This window comes from Podarcis vaucheri (assembly GCF_965113315.1).
Source record: "Podarcis vaucheri genome assembly, chromosome: 6".
NCBI lineage: Eukaryota > Metazoa > Chordata > Lepidosauria > Squamata > Lacertidae > Podarcis > Podarcis vaucheri.
This window is the reverse complement of record NC_138764.1, coordinates 54,721,283-54,737,841: the sequence shown is the minus strand read 5'-3', so window position 1 is coordinate 54,737,841 and position 16,559 is coordinate 54,721,283. Positions and strand designations below refer to the sequence as shown.

The window sequence follows — 16,559 nt, the reverse complement described above, 5'->3', positions numbered from 1 at the left end:
AAGATGTTTCCTCAGATACATGGGCTCAGGGTATATAGTACAGTATATTGTAGGTCTGTATATAGTGTTGGTTGGAATGTGTGAGAGCACCAACACTGGTCACCACAGAGATGTTGCAATGAGGGACACTGTGTAAGGAGAAAGCAAACCACAATACGAATAGGTCTTTAAACAGGGTCATGACCACTACTGCTCCACTCCAGGAAGCCGTAAGGCAACAGAATTTCCAGTGTATTCCACAACAGAGCTTTCCTTCCCATTTAGTTGGTAATCAGCCCTTAAGAAGTCAGTTTTTAATCATATTCTTAACACAGTGGAAATTATGAAAGCATAAATGACAAAGGTCTCCACTAAGAGGAAACTGTCATGTCACTATGGCAGCCTTGCACAAACTAGCTGTTTTTACGACAAAGAAGTGAAGGACACAGGGAACCTTTTACAACCCCATGTGCTGCATCACCTAACTAAATGAAGAGATGACATTAGCACAGTCTTCCCAAAGCACTTGGTACTTCACACTGGTTTGTTATTTTATGCAGTTGACTGGTCATCATACAAGGCCACTTTATCCCAAATGGTGTGAATGCACCTATCACCTATCATTAAGAGAGAGAGAGAGACAGAGCAGGCCAAAGAGGTACCGGTATTTATTTATTATTATCATATCCCACCTTTCCTCTAAGGAGCTCAAGATGGCAAACACGGTCCTCTTACTCTCACTCCCATTTTATTCTCTCAGCAGCCCTGTTACATAGGTCAGAGTAAGAGATGATGACTGGCTGATGGTCAGCCAGTGAACTTCATGACTGAGTAGGGATTTCAACTTGGGTCCGCTCAGTTCTAATCCATCACTCTACCCACTGGGGAAAGCTTTTTGGGCTGCAAAGGTGAAGACTGGGAGGCAACGTCTTGGAAAGTTAAAAGAAACTGACTTGGGGAAAGAGGAGGGACAACACATCAAAACATTGCTGTAACCCAAATTTGCTTGGGAGGAGAAGCAGAATACTGTGCAGAATGGCCAAGGATAAATAGGTATCCACAACAGCATGTGCAGCAACTTGATGGTACGTATTTATCCTTCATCCCTGATAACACTAAGGACAGAGCACTTTGGGCAAAGTGAGGCAGGGAACATGCCCTTCTTTCCTGCAAAACTGGATTGATGCTAAGGGATGAATTCCCTTCCACAGCAACTTGGTAACAGAAATCCCTATCCTCCTATAGACAGTAGCTGCAATGTACATAGGTAGTGGGAATTTCTGCCAGCCATAGAAGCTGTCTGTGCCAGACTGGAGGAGGAGCCAACATTTATGGATTTTATAGCTTATTTTTTAAAAAAAAACAGCCGCAGGAGCATCTATGCTATGTCATGCCAGTGCAAAGGCAATCTTGTGACATGTGAAACCAGGCCAAAGAGCAGCTTTTGGCATACAGAGATGGAGGAGGTGGAGAAAGAGGAGGAAGAGAGATGGGAATTGTAAATGCCTCATCCTTCCTGTTTCTTCATAATATCGGCAATGCACAGGCTGCCATGGTTGCATAAGAAAACTGCAGCTGAACGCAGCACCCAAAATAGAACCAGTGCGGCAGAGATTCTGGAGAAGTTGGGCATTACTCAAGGCTTGGTTACGGCCTGAAAACAGCCACTTGCATTTAGATGCTGAGCTTTCTACAGATTCCAGCAAAGGAAGCTGAGGAGGCTGGCACTGAAGTTGATTTAATTGTATTTTGGTACACATATTAGCCGTAACAGATCCCAATACAAAGTCCTAGCTTGCATGGGAGTATACAGAGCACTTTCCTATATTCATTCACAGCACTACTGTATGCCCAGAGACTGCTTTGTGCTCATCAGATAGAGTGTGCCCATCGGAGATGCAGTGCAGTGGAGTTGTTAGCATATTGCATTAGGAGCAGGGAGGCTCAGGTTCAAATGCATTAAGAGTAAGAGTAGTTCAGTGGAGTGGCCTCCCTGGAGAAGTTGTGGACTCTCCTTCCTCGGAGGTTTTTAAGCAGAGGTTGGATGGCCTTCTGTCATGGATGCTTTAGCTGAGATTCCTGCATTGCAGGGGATTGACAACATGACCCTTGGGGTCCCTTCCAACTCTACAACTCTATGATTATTTCTCAGCCTAGCCTTACTCACAGGGTTGCTGTAAGGATAAAGTGGAAACCATGTAAAGAAAAAGGAGAGGATCCCCAAATATAGGCAACAAAAGCCAAAGCCACAGGAACCCAAGTGAAAATGAGTGATATCAAAAATAATAATACTTAGAACATTAACAGTTGTGCATATGAACTTGTGTAGGTATTTGTACATAGACTACCAAATACAAATAAAATGATCTTAGCCCTTTCTTTACCCATTGGAGGGGACAGGCAGTAGACAACTTGGAAAAACATCCAACTGTACTGATGTTTACAACAACACGCACATGTGAATTGAAACACAGCAGGGAGGGAAGGAGGAACAACCTCACTGCTTTTTAAGCTGGTAATGTGTACACAATACTGAATTAATAGTAATTTAGGCTAAGAACTACTATTAAAGGCACAGGTGCCCTGTCCTCCTTTGCATCTGGTCACGGTCACCCTCCATGTTTCCTGGAGAAACCACCAACTTTATGTCTGAGCCATCTGCCATGGTTTCAGGCAACTTGGTGATCTTTGTTCAAAACAGGACTTAATCAAAACACTGCCACACACACTGCAGACCTAACTGAAAGACCAGGAGAGGTAATGATTAACCAGTAAGTATGAACATGCGAAAGGCATGTCCAAGAAGTGCATTCAGCAGCACTAATGGCTTGGAAAGGGGATAAAACACACTACAGCATAATACGTAGAGGCTGGGGAAGGGATGGTGATAGGTAACTACAAGTGTGGCACAGCCAACAACACTTAATAAAAATCAGTTAAGAAAGCTTGGGCAAATCATTCAGATCATGACTATTTGCAAGGATTGTTCAACAGTGGAACTGACTCCCTCAGAAGGTGGTAGACTCTCCTTCTTTGGAAGTTCTTCAGCAGAAGTTGGATGGCCACTTGTCATGGATGCTTTCGTTGAGATTCCTGCATTGCAGGGGGTTGGGGCCTCAGGGACCTCAGGGTCCCTTCTAACCAGTGCTTTTTTCTGGGGGTACACAGGGGTATACATACCCCTAAACATTTGGCCTCATTGAGGGGCAGTATTTCAATATGAGTAGGGAAATGAGAGTAACCCTAAACATTTTTTTAGAAAGAAATAATTCGGGGAAACAGAGTTGGCTCTGTGCAGGATGTCCATGTAGAGGGAGCAGATAAAGCACAGATTTGCAAGGCAGTATGGCTAAGGGCAGCAAGCAGCACTGCTGTGGGTTTGGGGGGGGGGTTAAACTCAAAGGCAAACCATGCCACAGAGAAGGTGTGAAAAGTTCCTGCCTTTGTGATCCTAAGCCCTATTGACAACGTGGTATTTAATGTCAAAGGTTAAGGGCCTACAAAAGTGATTAACAGGGTAGCTTATTAGGAAAGGTTGTTTTTGTTTTAAAGGAAAAAAAGCTGTTGGGTTAAATAAAATTGCCACCTTCTTTTTCTGGCAGATTTCCTGTGACAGACAGGCAAAACTTCACAGGGTGAATTTCAACTTGCCCTTGAGCTGTCATAGGCACCATGTCAGAAAAAAGTTGGCATTTGTATTGTGAGATAAAAAGGCTACAGCAGGGAACCATTTAACACAGAGTTGATTAGGAGCCTGAAATCTTCAGGCAGGGCTCGTGTTTGATAACAGGGGCTTTTATTGCAATGACTTCTTGGTGCACATCTGGTTAAGATGATCCAATTTTGTTGGCCAATATCCTACAATGATTCTGGTCTTCATCTGATTCTTGACTGGAATAGGATAGACAGATCAGTCTATTTCTATTCCACATCTATTTCACATGTGTTTACTCATTAGTTTGTTCCTTCCTGTTTCCAAATCAATCTGTAATTAAAAAAATAAATCCTTGCAAAATTTGAATTTAAATACATATCACAAAAGAGATATTTAAATACAACTTTCTTGCAATGTACACATTTCTAAAAGTATTTTTATCACAAACTATAGGAAGATATTTTTATTTTTATTTTTTGCATTTTGTGGGTGGGGTGTTCAACAAGAATTTTATAATAAAACTTGGGGAAAATCCGAAGGATAATTATCCACTGGAAGCTGGTTCATTTCAGCAAACTGGACATTGCCCCACAAACCTCAACCAGCCCCCAGTCTTCCTGCCTTCTTATTTACAACCAGTCAGGCGGGTGGCTCTGCCTGTCCTTGGCCCTGGCTCTACCTCCTATTGGTCTCTTGCCTGCTCCAGCGTGCACCAGCCAGTCCCCACTGTTGTGTTCCAATCTTGGCATTTGTCCAGGAAGTTCAAACAGTTTAGTTCAGCGCACACAGACTGAACAAAATTCTCATCCATTCCCGGGCTGGAAACCACAGCCGGAGTTGCTTATTTGGGAACTAGTCAGACCATTCATTGCAATTATAACTCAAACCTCTTCTCATTGTCGTTGATATTTCTGTTGTAAACAGAAACCAGTAGTATAGTTCCAATCACCTGAAGCAGACATGTCCATCGCTTGTTTTAGAAAGTGGTGCTGGTGGGGAATACATAAAAGTAATTTCAGACTTTCAATAGCTGGATACACCATTCTGTGTTGAAGTCATATACACATATCACATTTTTTGCTTTTTTGTCTCCTATACCCATTGATAAAAAAGTTTTAGCCTCCACTAGTTGTCCTCAACCATACTGGAAACACAGGCCTGCAACCTGATTAGAAAAATTGTAATGTTTAGGCCTACTATCAAGTTACATTACTGGTACTGCAACTACAAGAGCTGAGAAACAGACTCTGAAAAGTGAACATGGTATCTGAAGTCACACTAGGCTCAGCACTCAGGAATGCAGTGCAGAGGGATTGCCTGGCCTGGCACATGGCAACAGACTGGATGATCTCAATTTCCTTTCCCACCTCTGTGGTCTGGAGCTCGGCAAGCTTCACAAGAAGCAGTTGGACGGAAGCCAGCTGGCTCTAGCTACCAAATTCTAAGCCCTTAGTCATCCTCAGCTTCCCAGGAAAACCCCTTTTCCACCAGATAGGTGTTCCATGCTAGGTATTCCTTTCCTCTTGTGCTACCAGCTAAGCTTCTGCCCCATCATGCCCACATTCCTTTCTCACTACAAGTGCCACAGGAGCACGTTTTTGGTACTGCTCATCTCATGTGTCGCCTCTTCCTAACTATAATGGGTTCCTGGTCTGGCCCGCCTCCTTTCCTGTGTGCCTGCAATATGTGATCTACTAGCTATTAATTTGTTACCAAGGCAATGTGGTAACACAGAACAGCTGAAAAACCACTGCCCTATGGTCCAGTTGTGGTTCAGTTCTCTACACAAATTTTCCAGAGACATTTGGCTGACCCCTGTTAGAAACAGAAAGTTGGAAACTAGATCAGGGGATTTTTCATATCTGTAATAATTTTGGTACATACACTTTGAAACAACTTTGCTAATGTGCTCAGAAATTTTTATCTGAGTGTTTATTGTTTAAATTTTAATTTTATGTAATTGCTTCATGTAATATGCTCCAATGTGAACCAAGTTGTATCTGAAAACAACCATGTTAAACAGTTTAGATATGAAAATGAATAAATACAACACCCATCCCACACACATAATGCAGGCCCCTTATTTCATACCCAACCAAGTAATTCTTCTTATATAAAACCTGGTATCTCCAGCCAAATAAACATGTACATGAATGGAACATATTTAATAACCTGAACCTTAACTTTACCTTCAGAGACTATGGTCTGCACTTATCAAGTAACCACCAAGGAGATGACCTTCGCAGTAATAGCATCAGGTTATGGAACCTGGATACCACCTTTAGCATCAGTTTTGTCTGGGTACCACCTTTATGGTGTTTTCAGTGACAAATGAAGACCGCTCTGTTCATCCAAGCCTTCAGACAATTTATGTAGTCTGGGACTCTCAGTTTTTCAATCTGTGTTTTTCAGTTTGTGCCTGTTATGAGCTTTTTTGTAAATTTTGTATTTTGTGGTCTACTTTATATTTACATATGGTTGTATCTTCCTTCCACAAGTGGAAAAGACTCTTACCCATGTAATGGAACTTCCCTCTCCTCTCTACCCTCTCATGCTCCCCAAAAATCTGCTCCAGAGGGCTAGGGGAAACTCCAAAATAGATCTGGGGACAGCAGAAGGAGAATCGGAAAGGGAAGAGAAGTCCATTGCACAAAGAGAAGTCCACACACTCAACACTGGATATAACATGTTGTGTTTTCTTATTTATTGTAATCCACCCAGAGAACTTTATATTATGCGGCAGCATAAATATGCTGAAAATAAATTAAATAGAACATGTTGCCATTACCAGAATGCAAATTAAGCACTGGGAACACTTATTACTTGCAAAGACTGGAACAATACAAACAGAGCTAAAAATGTGAGCCTCTTTGGGGTCAACTGCTCTGGCTTACTTGTATATCCTCAGTGTAACAGTTGCAGGAACTCTAATGGGTTTACCCTAGTAGCTTAGGAATGTGGCTTTGTTTATTTAGCTTTTATTTCTGCAGGCTGGTTATGCCGATGATATTTCCTAAAAATAACACTCAGATAACCCCACGCACCTTCTGGGAATAGCAGGCTGTGTTCTACTACCACCATCACCACTCTATTCTGGCTCTGGAATGGGAAGTTATTATACTAAAAGCAAAGGCCTGGGAGCTGGGGGCGGGCACTGTTAAATCATCACAGAGAACATGGGCCCCAGCCAGCTCTCTGCAGCTGCTGACCTACAGACAATGAGCAGCTTGGATCCATGGGGCCATGCCAAGGGGTTGTATTTCCAAGACCTCTTCTTGGGGAAAAGCATAACAAAGATTTGCTCCAGCTCATGGCTGGATGGATTAAGGGGATCTCTGTTCTTTCCGCCCTGACTAACTTTGATTCAGAACAATCAGCTGCATCCCCTGCTGAAGTGAGGGCAATTTTTAGCTTTAGTCTGGGCTTTGCAATACAGATCAGCTGTTCCTAAGTCCTTCTGCCAGCATATCCCCCTCCCCATCCCTTGGCACAAAGAGAAGCTTTGGAAGGGTGGCATTTAAATTGGGAAAATAGCAAGGGGAGAGGAAAATTAAACCCTTTGCCCCCAGCATCATGGTCCTGATCCCCATCTGCCTACCAGCTTCTTTTACTTTAAAAAATGAAAGAAGGGATCCTGATGACAGACCGTGCCACATCTAATTTGATGAGTCAGTGCATTTTGTGGTACCTTTAAGGTACACTTAACCCAGGGGCATCTGGTCTGCTAATCTTGGGAGCCATCCCCTTTTACATAGTATGGACCAGCCTCAGCATTCTGAAGACATGGTATGTGTGTGCATGAAACGGAACCAAAGGACTGATGTTTTAATTCACTACTATCCAAACTGTGGGCAGAAATCCCAGAAAAGTCTGAAGCCACAGGTGTGATTTCTTGACTTGAGTATGTTTTTGTTAGCTACATCCCACTCCCCTGCCCCAACTCTTTCAGTATTTCTCCCAGTTCAAAAGGTAAGGCTTGCAGGGAATTTCCTTGATTATTGTTTTGCACAATTGTGCAGATTCTGCTGTGCTCATTTGGGCAGATGGGCTCCATAATTTCCATGATGGGAAATAACACATGTTTCTTTTAAACTGTTTCTTTATAAGCATACACATTCATTGCTCATTAGGGTGTGCACTGGTGTAATTCTTCCAAGAGGGTTTTTTAAAAGGCAAAACAAGGGTGAATAATGCATTCCTAGGGGCAGGCCATTTGAAGAACTTGTGGCCCTCCAGATGTTGCTGGACTCTACTTTCCATCCACCCTGGTCAGCAAGGCCAGTGAAGATGGGAGCACTAATCCTACAACATCTCCACAAGTTCCCCATCCACACACAATACACGCAGAGGCCTGGAAGAGGCAAATAGCCAAAGGCCTACCTAGAGGTTGGCTAAGTTGGCCCCCACCAAGGCTGCAGGCCCAGTAAGGCACAAAAATTGCACCTCTCCTTGCTGATACATCTCCTTGCCAAGGGCGCAAGGGAGCCTAGGTACACCTCTGCAAATGACCAAATCCAAATAAAAAAAGTCATAGATTTGGTGCCTCAATGGTCACCTAGTCCACCCCCTGCCAATGCAGAAAACCCTATGTATTTCTGTAAGCAACATAAGCAGTGTAAACCAGAACCATGTAATATAGGTACAAGTGAATAATACACAATGCCTTTCTGCTAGGGTGTCTCACCTAGAGCTTTGATCTGAAGGAACATGATTTAGGAATCTAACTGATGCTAAGCAGGTCTGGGCGTGGTTAGCGTCTAGCTGGGAGACCTCCTGACAATCTATACATGCTGCTTGAGTTCCACTGTGAAAGAAAGGTGGGATATATACTTTGGCTGTAGGGTTCAGTTTTCCCTTGCTCATTTCATTTGCTGATTAGAATTCAGAATGCCCTGGGCACCTGATACATTTAGAGTGAAACCTTAGTGTGCTATGAGCTGTGTCACAGATAAATGCTGTTTAGCTTGCTGGAATAAGATAGGAGTGAGGATTCCGTGTGTGTGCGTGTGTGTGTGTGTTTTGCATTGCTTGAACAAGGGGCTTGGGAACAAGGACTTCATGTGAGAACCATAGGCTTTGTGGCTTAGGTCAAGGGGACCAGAAGGACCCAGACTCTGGGGTTCTATTATCCCAGGTATAGGAGGGAAGTGAAATCCAATAGCATTAAAAAGCTGGCATCTACCAAAGCGCTATCTGCTAACTTTTGCTGGCTTTTGTTGTTTCACTTTCTTTCCAGAAAATAAACTGAACGTTACCCTAATCTGACTATTGTGAGACTTGTTATGAAGTGTCTCTAAAACAGATAAGGAGAGGGGCATGGCAGTGCATTTTCCTGTATCTATGATCAATTGTTCTCTTCTGTTGTGGGTTACAGTACCTAGTGGAGCATTGTGACCCCCAGCTCTTCAACCTAACAGGGCAGCATGTCCCCACCTGGGTGGCCTTTACAGAATCCTTGCCTTCCCTAGCAGTGCAGAACAAGGAATGCAGCAACAGGTCTTGACATGCCTATGGAGTGGCAAGTAGGAGAGAGCTGCTTGAATAGTTCTATAAATGTACTGAGCCAGCTAGTTTATCTGTCCAAGTGGGCCAAAACACCTGCCATTTGTGCTGAGCCTCTTCATCAGACTGGATGTTAAATAAACTGGGGGAGGAGGGGAAGGCTCTTTTGGTATTAAAGCCATAACATCTGCATTGATCAAAAATTCATTTTTGTTCCGCAGTCTCAGAAGGGGTATGGCTGTGGGGTGCAGCTGTGGGGGTTGTCCTGAAGAGCACCCGCACTTCTGACTTTACCACTATACCACTGAGTTTGCCAGCAGCTGCTGACCCAATTAATTTCACTCCTAAATAGAAAGTGCTCTCAATCTGAGGGGCAAGTCTGAAAGGGAGAGACTTGCATTTTTTCCCCTTCTTTAAAATGCTGTGTGCACACTTATACGGAGGTACATAAGCATTCATATTTTAATGATTTTGATTTTTCTAAAACAGCTGTAAAAGAACTCAGCAAGTGTGGGAGACTGTGATATAACTGCCAAATGTGCACATATTCACTGTAGCACTGCTGGCTACACTTCTGGAGGTTATTTTTGATTTTTCCAGAATGCATTGAAACTGGGCATGAGTAGAGCTCTATAGGTAGTGTGGCTGCATGTGTTAATTCCATCTGGAAAGTGGCAACAGGATAACACCAGTCTCCTGATTTATGCTGAACCAAAGGAATTGCAGACCCCCTTAAAAACACACACACACATCTCAATTTTTGGCCCTTATCATTATGCAGAAAAGATTGAAAATGTCAGGTGAGCACCAAAGGGTTTTGAAGGCCGTTGCCAAGACACGGATTTGAACATATTTAAATAACAGAAAGTATATTTCACTAATGTCAAGCTACTGTCAAAACAGCATACGCAAAGGTTCAAGTTACGAAGCACTTGTATTTCTCAAGGCCCCGTGAACGTGTAAAGCTCAAAGATTGGCAGGGATGCCAAAAGTCCTATGCAGGGCAGTGTGGAAAGGTCCTACAAATAATCTGCTTGTATAAACATTTACAAGGGCCTGATCTCCTGGCAGGGGTTTCTCTCATTCCCTGTTTGTCACATCAGAAGCTGTTAACAACCCTGCCCCACTCTCAAAGGCATGCTCACATGTCCCTAAGAACATCAGATGTGTCCGGGAATGGAAGCTGTCTGCGTTCTCATGAGTTCCCAGCAGGACAGGTTGTAAATGATAATCAGAATGAAACGTGGTGTTAAAATCACAGGCAAGAAGAACCCAAGCCTCTTCCCAGATGTCTCTCTCTGCCGCTTCCCTGAAGACAAGGAGAGTCCAAGGTTGCTTCCAGATGCCGTTTTATTGAGTTTTCATTCCAATTTGTTTGCAGGGAGATTAGACGGCATTGTGTCAAGCAAATTTTATCTCACATTTTCCAGTGCATTTCCCCATCACTTTTTCTTACCGCAAAAGGTCTGGTTTTGTGCAGCAGTTCCAAATTAACTTCAATGGTGCAACCTCAATTTGCCAGTATGTGATTAAAGCCCACCCCAAAATAGTGACAGTCCGTAAGCACCCTGTGTTTCTCCATGTAATTCAGTTCCATACTGCACAGGTACCTAACCCAGCTCTATTGCTGAATCTAACTAGCTGAGTGCAGCCAGGATGGCCTGGAACCATGTGTTACCTGCTCTGAGATCTCTGGAGGAGCAGAATACAAATGTGGCAAACAGCAGTGTGGAAAGCAAATGGCATACAATCCCCTTCCTGTCAAATTCCTATCAAAGTTGTGGGGGCAACCACGCCAGGGTGATATTAGGTTTGGTACCCAAGGGGTTTGCAGCTTCCCTTCCAGCTGGATCCTAGAAAAATGAGGACATGCCTCAAAATGGGTTGGCAAGTCATTTTGCCAGCTAAGTTATGGAAGAGTGGGTTGTAATTGGATCTGTATTTAGTTTTCAGCTTTGATTACTTTATTGTTGTTTTCTATTTTCTATTTACCGCAATAACCCAAGGACTGCCTCTCCCTATATGAACCAACTCAGACCCTGTGATCATCATCTGAGGCACTTCTTCCTGTGCCTACTCCACAAGAGGTCCAGATGATGGCAACAGAAGAACAGGCCTTTTCTGCAACTGTTTCCCGTGTGTGGAATTCTCTCCCCCGGGAGGCTCACCTTTTGCCTTCATGAATATTATTACATATCTTTGGCTAATTAAACAATCTATGGCCTTTTAAACTGGGGGGGGGGTATTGTTTGGTTTATTATGCTATTTTTGTGTCTTTATATTGAAAACTGCCCTGTGATCCTTGGATGAAGGATATAATTATTTAATTTAGACCAATAAAAGTATTTTATTTTTACTTTCCCATTCTGCAGCAAGTCCCCCACATTTGCTTCACGCTTCCTCTCCAAACAGTTCTGCAGTGCTGCTGTTGCTAACATATTTTGCTAATAGATGGTTAAGGGGAATTATTCTATTCCTGATCTGTCCGTTTACATTCTGGCAATCACATACTGCCCTGCCAGTATCTCTGACTAGAACCTTTTTGCATATGGATGAATTTACAAACGCTCTGAACTTCTGAAACGTGACAAAGGATAAAGGTAGAGAGAGAAGACCTTTCCACCTCCCCTCGTAATGGAATTTAACAGACTATGCAAATATTTCAAGCCTTGTTTAAATAACTCTGAAGGCAAACAGTAGAGAGTCAGCGTGTAACTGGCTGAACAGCAGATAACCTCAAATCAGGAAGAAAGCCTAAATCTGGTGTATGTTGGCTCCTATCTGGGATGAAAAAAGAGAAGGGTGGATTTATGCAATAATTGGTGAAGTAGGGTAAATCCAAAGTAATATATTGTGGGATGTGTAAGGTACACACACAAAGACCACAAGAGGCTGTCAACTGAAAAGGCACAAAAAACCACCATATAGATCCACCATTTGTCATATTCTTCCTAGAATTAAGGTCTGCCAGATAGATCAAGGAACCCAAAGCAAAGGCTGGGTTCACATTACCACCTCAGAATGCACTGAAGTTGTTGTTTTTCCCTAGTGCATTTCATTGCTCTTCCCACCCCCCACCAACTCTGCTAGCTGTTCACATCAGCATGACTTCATTAATGTCAGATTCATTTCTGTTTGTGTTCCACCAGGGGGTGTTGATGGGGAGGGAGCGTCTTTACTCTTTTCCTAGAGAAGAATTAGGAACAGTTTAAGGGCTCCAGTCTGTGTTAAGGTGGTTTGAGGAACAACACATCAAACTAGTATTTTATAAGTACAGGATACATATGCATTTTGGATAGTGTTGTGTGAACACAGATTAAAAATCCAGGGTCAGAAATGCAGTGAGGGCACAGTAAATGGGAGTGTGAACACAACTGACCTTTGCTAATCACTATTTTTCTTCAGGTTATCATAATTCATTCATTATGGTTTTACTTCCCCACCATTAATTGTTCCCATTAGTCTTCTTGCTCTCCTCACACTTCCTTTTTATATCTACATAACTACCTCTCTACTGTGAGAAAACCTCAAATGAAATCCATCATGACCATCCATTCACAGTCATTTTCTAACACTTTCTCTTCTGTTTAGTCTCTTAGAATTTCCCCTTAAGTGCTAAGACAATGATACCGATTCCTTTTCAGTTGCCTTCCGTGAGATACCCTGCGCTGCATGTGTGCAGTCACAAGAATGGAGTTCCCTGCTATTCCCTTACAGCCTCAGATCCTTGTAACAGATGGGAAACTCCTAATAGTCACATAAGAGCTATTCCTGGATTCCTGACCTAGCAGGGAAGAGGCAAGTCATTAAATTCCCCTGTGAACTCAGTGTCCCGTGCTTTCAAGTCATCTGAAAGCAGCTGGGAAAATTTATGTTCCTGGCTAGCTCTCACTTGTCCTGTGTTTACTTTCCCCCACCCATTCCTTAGATCCTCTTTCTAACCCAAAGAATGTCACCACCAGTAAAATCACCCACACCAAGAACCTAGCTCTCCTCAAGCTCTGCTTACTTTCTCATCGTTTTATGAGTCTTTGCTGCTAAGTCTTCTCTGGGAAGGCAGTCAGGATAGGGACGGATTCTAGACAGTCCCATGCTGCTACAAATTTGGTGAAACATGCCTTTCCCAGAACACAACTACTAAAACCCTCAGAGTCACATACACACATTTAAAAAACTGCCTAACAGAGGAATGTTAACACTGCAGGCCAAATTATTAATTGTTAGCTGCATTCATGCCTTCATTAATAAATGTTCTTGTTTCATTACGCACCATATTTTCTTCCTCCATCTATATACATATCCAATGATAACAAATATACAAATGGATTGTGATGGCAGAGAATGTCATAAAAGATGCCTCCTCCATTATGATTCAAATTGTTCTATATACTTTAGACATCCCGAACAGTGTCCCCTCTAACTCCCTGCCCTGCAAATGCACCCACAGGACAAGGCAGCAAAGAGAGCGCCTAGTGAGTAACTTGCTCCAACAAGGATTGGAAGAACTGGGGGCATGTTGAACCTCGGCTTCCTATCCACCTCTTCTAAGCTCTGCCCCCTTTAGGAGAACTAGGGTCTCTTTAAGGAGTTGCCGTCTCGCCTGAAGAAACACACTTCTCCTGCACCCCATAGTACCTCATGCACACCCTGCACCAATGAACTGGCGAGGGAGCATAGGAGGCACTCAGTTCCTTGGGCCCAGGAGCAGCACCCACCTGGTCTGGCTCCCAGCAGGTGACCCTATAGCCTCTGACTCAGCATCCTGCACAGCTGGGGAGTGTCATGACCCTGGAGTCCCAAGTTTCAGTGTAAGCAGTGCCAACAGTGGTGTGCACAATGTCAGCTTGCTTTGAGTGCTTTTGTTTAATTATTTAAAAAGTTACTATCACAAAGCAATCCTAAACTCACATTATGCCGGGACTGGGGACACATGGCTGCAATGCCAGTCGAACAGCCGTTGTATCCATTGTGTGCTCAGACAGGGAGGAAAGGGAAAAACTCAGAGCCAGAAAAGACCCAATTGATGCACATGCTATCAGCATCCCTGGAAACAACACCACAGTCCACCAGTCAGGGACCGCACTGGCATCCACATCCTGATGTGATGCAGATGTAGAAGGAACCAAGGCCAAGATGGGGTAGGTCTTTAACAAATTCCAGGCTTTACAACGGGGGGGGGGGGGACGGGACATAGAACGTGGATCAAAAAGTTGGCAGGGTCAAGCAGTGCAATGGGCCCATATCTCATTCTTCAGCAAAAACCAGTAACAGTTTGCATACAAAAAATACCAGCTGAGCTGCAGTGGTGGCTATGCCCACTGGGACTAGTAGAATGGAAGACAGGGAGGCCATCAGTAGATGGAGCCAGAGCCAATGGCAGGAAGAGCCAACTAATTCTGTTTCTGTTCCAATCTTATTCCCTGCTGAGTTCTGTAAAGCAAAAACTGAGGAAGCCCATAGCCAAGGCAACCCCCTGGAGTGGATGTAATTAAGAAGGCAGGCATTTGAGGGCTGTCTAAGGGCAAGTAGAGATTGCTGGGGGAATGGCATATTTGCCCTGATGAACTGGCCTCCACTGTCCAGATGCACCATTATGAAGACTTGTTTAAACACATGAAATCACCCTGAATCAGCAATAGGAAAATCTAGTTATCAGTTTGGCAGGAAGATGCTCCCAAGCAGGACAACTGGAGGGGACCTGGAAGTTCTCCAAAATGGACACAAAGTCCAGTCAGAATCAGGAGCCGTCCAGATTAGATTTTCCTGATTAAGGCGAATTTTACTGGAGTCATTAGAACAGAGTTTGACAGTGTTTGGCAGCTCCTGGGCTAGCAGGAATCTGCCAATGTAAGGCTGCTTTGCTGACAGTACTGGCGCGGTGTATTTTCTTTCATGGCTGGTGTGAACCTGAACACTGCCAGTGCATTCTGCTTCCATGTCTCCTGTAATTTAAAGATAAGGCAAGTTCTTTGTTCCTAAAAGCAGAGAGTTTCTGTTTTGCAAGCTTTGTCATGGGGCTTCCCTACCTCTATTCCCCTCACAATTACTCTAGCTAAGGTTCCTCTGAAACAAGTGAGAAAGAACCAAGAAGAAAGGTTTCCTGCCTCCCCCCGCCCAACCACAACAGTGAAATCAAGATGTAATGTAACACAGATGCTTGAGTTTCTGTAGGCGGCTGCTAGAAGGCACTAGCTAGTGGAAAATAAACATCTAAGGTAGGCCCAACGTAAGGTCAGTCATCGAGAGCCAGTGTGGTGTAGTGGTTGAGAGCGGTAGTCTTGCAATCTGGGGAATCGGGTTCGCGTCTCCGCTCCTCCACATGCAGCTGCTGGGTGACCTTGGGCCAGTCACGTTTCTTTGAAGTCTCTCAGCCCCACTCACCTCACAGAGTGTTTGTTGTGGGGGAGGAAGGGAAAGGAGAATGTTAGCCGCTTTGAGACTCCTTAAAGGGAGTGAAAGGCGGGATATCAAATCCAAACTCTTCTTCTGAGTCCAACATTTCTGCCCACTAAACTGTAGGAGTTGAAGGGACAGGGATTCCAATTCAGTCATATCAGCTTAGTAGTAAATGTCCATAGCAAGCATTTTTCTTTCCATCTTTCGTTTACAAAACTATCAATGATTTACCTCCCACCACCACCACCACCATAGACAGGAAGACACTAGAAAGGTTAAATACTTCCCTGAATTAATATCAGTGGCGTCATCAGAAGAGGATTTGGGGACAGAGTCCAGAGCCCTTGCTCAACAGAATGGTCAGGAAGGATCTCCAAATATGGGCTGCTCACCACATTTTGAAGTGAAGTAATGCATCCGAAAAGCAGATTGGTGTGGGGTAGTCCAAAGTTTAACATTGCCATGTTTGGATACAGACAGAGGACACTGTATGGATCTGGCCTTCTAGCACCCACAGTTGTGGGATTCTGCTTTCATTGTGAAAGAGAGCACACAATGGAAGGCACATCTGCGTGGGATCCACTGATAAAGATTAGGGGAATCTGGGTTCAATTACCAGCAGGCTATTTTAAAGCAGCCAATAACATGCCCTGCTGCATCCCAGAGGCTGTGTCATTGAGCAAAAACTCCTACATCCCTCACCCTGTAATATGCAAGGAGAAGTAATTACATTACAAATACATCTCGTGGAGAATCAACTTAAGTGACACAAAGCATAGTGCTTACCTTTCTGAGGTCATCCAGCCCATACTCTATGGATGAAGTCAGGACCTCCAGGGCCTACAGTCAAAACAAAGGAGTGATTAATGCACACTCTCGGTACTTAATGCTCTCTGTTCTATCGGCAATGATGGCACGTGCCTGAATCCATCCTGATTTTCTCAGTCTTTTGCCCTTCAGCTTTCTGTAAAGTTTCTATGGGCAAAATTTGGCTTGCACAATTAGACTGCTGCTCACACGATGGGAC

At 43.7% G+C, this 16,559-nt stretch overlaps 1 protein-coding gene across 1 annotated transcript in view; it reads right to left on the bottom strand.

The window, feature by feature from the left end:
• BTBD19 (BTB domain containing 19) overlaps positions 1-16,559 on the bottom strand; it is a 45,508-nt gene that overhangs the window by 18,624 nt on the left and 10,325 nt on the right. Inside the window, exon 3 of the mRNA XM_082226793.1 lies at positions 16,319-16,372. Within this exon, the coding sequence (XP_082082919.1) occupies positions 16,319-16,372 (54 nt within the window). The remainder of the gene's footprint in view (positions 1-16,318; positions 16,373-16,559) is intronic.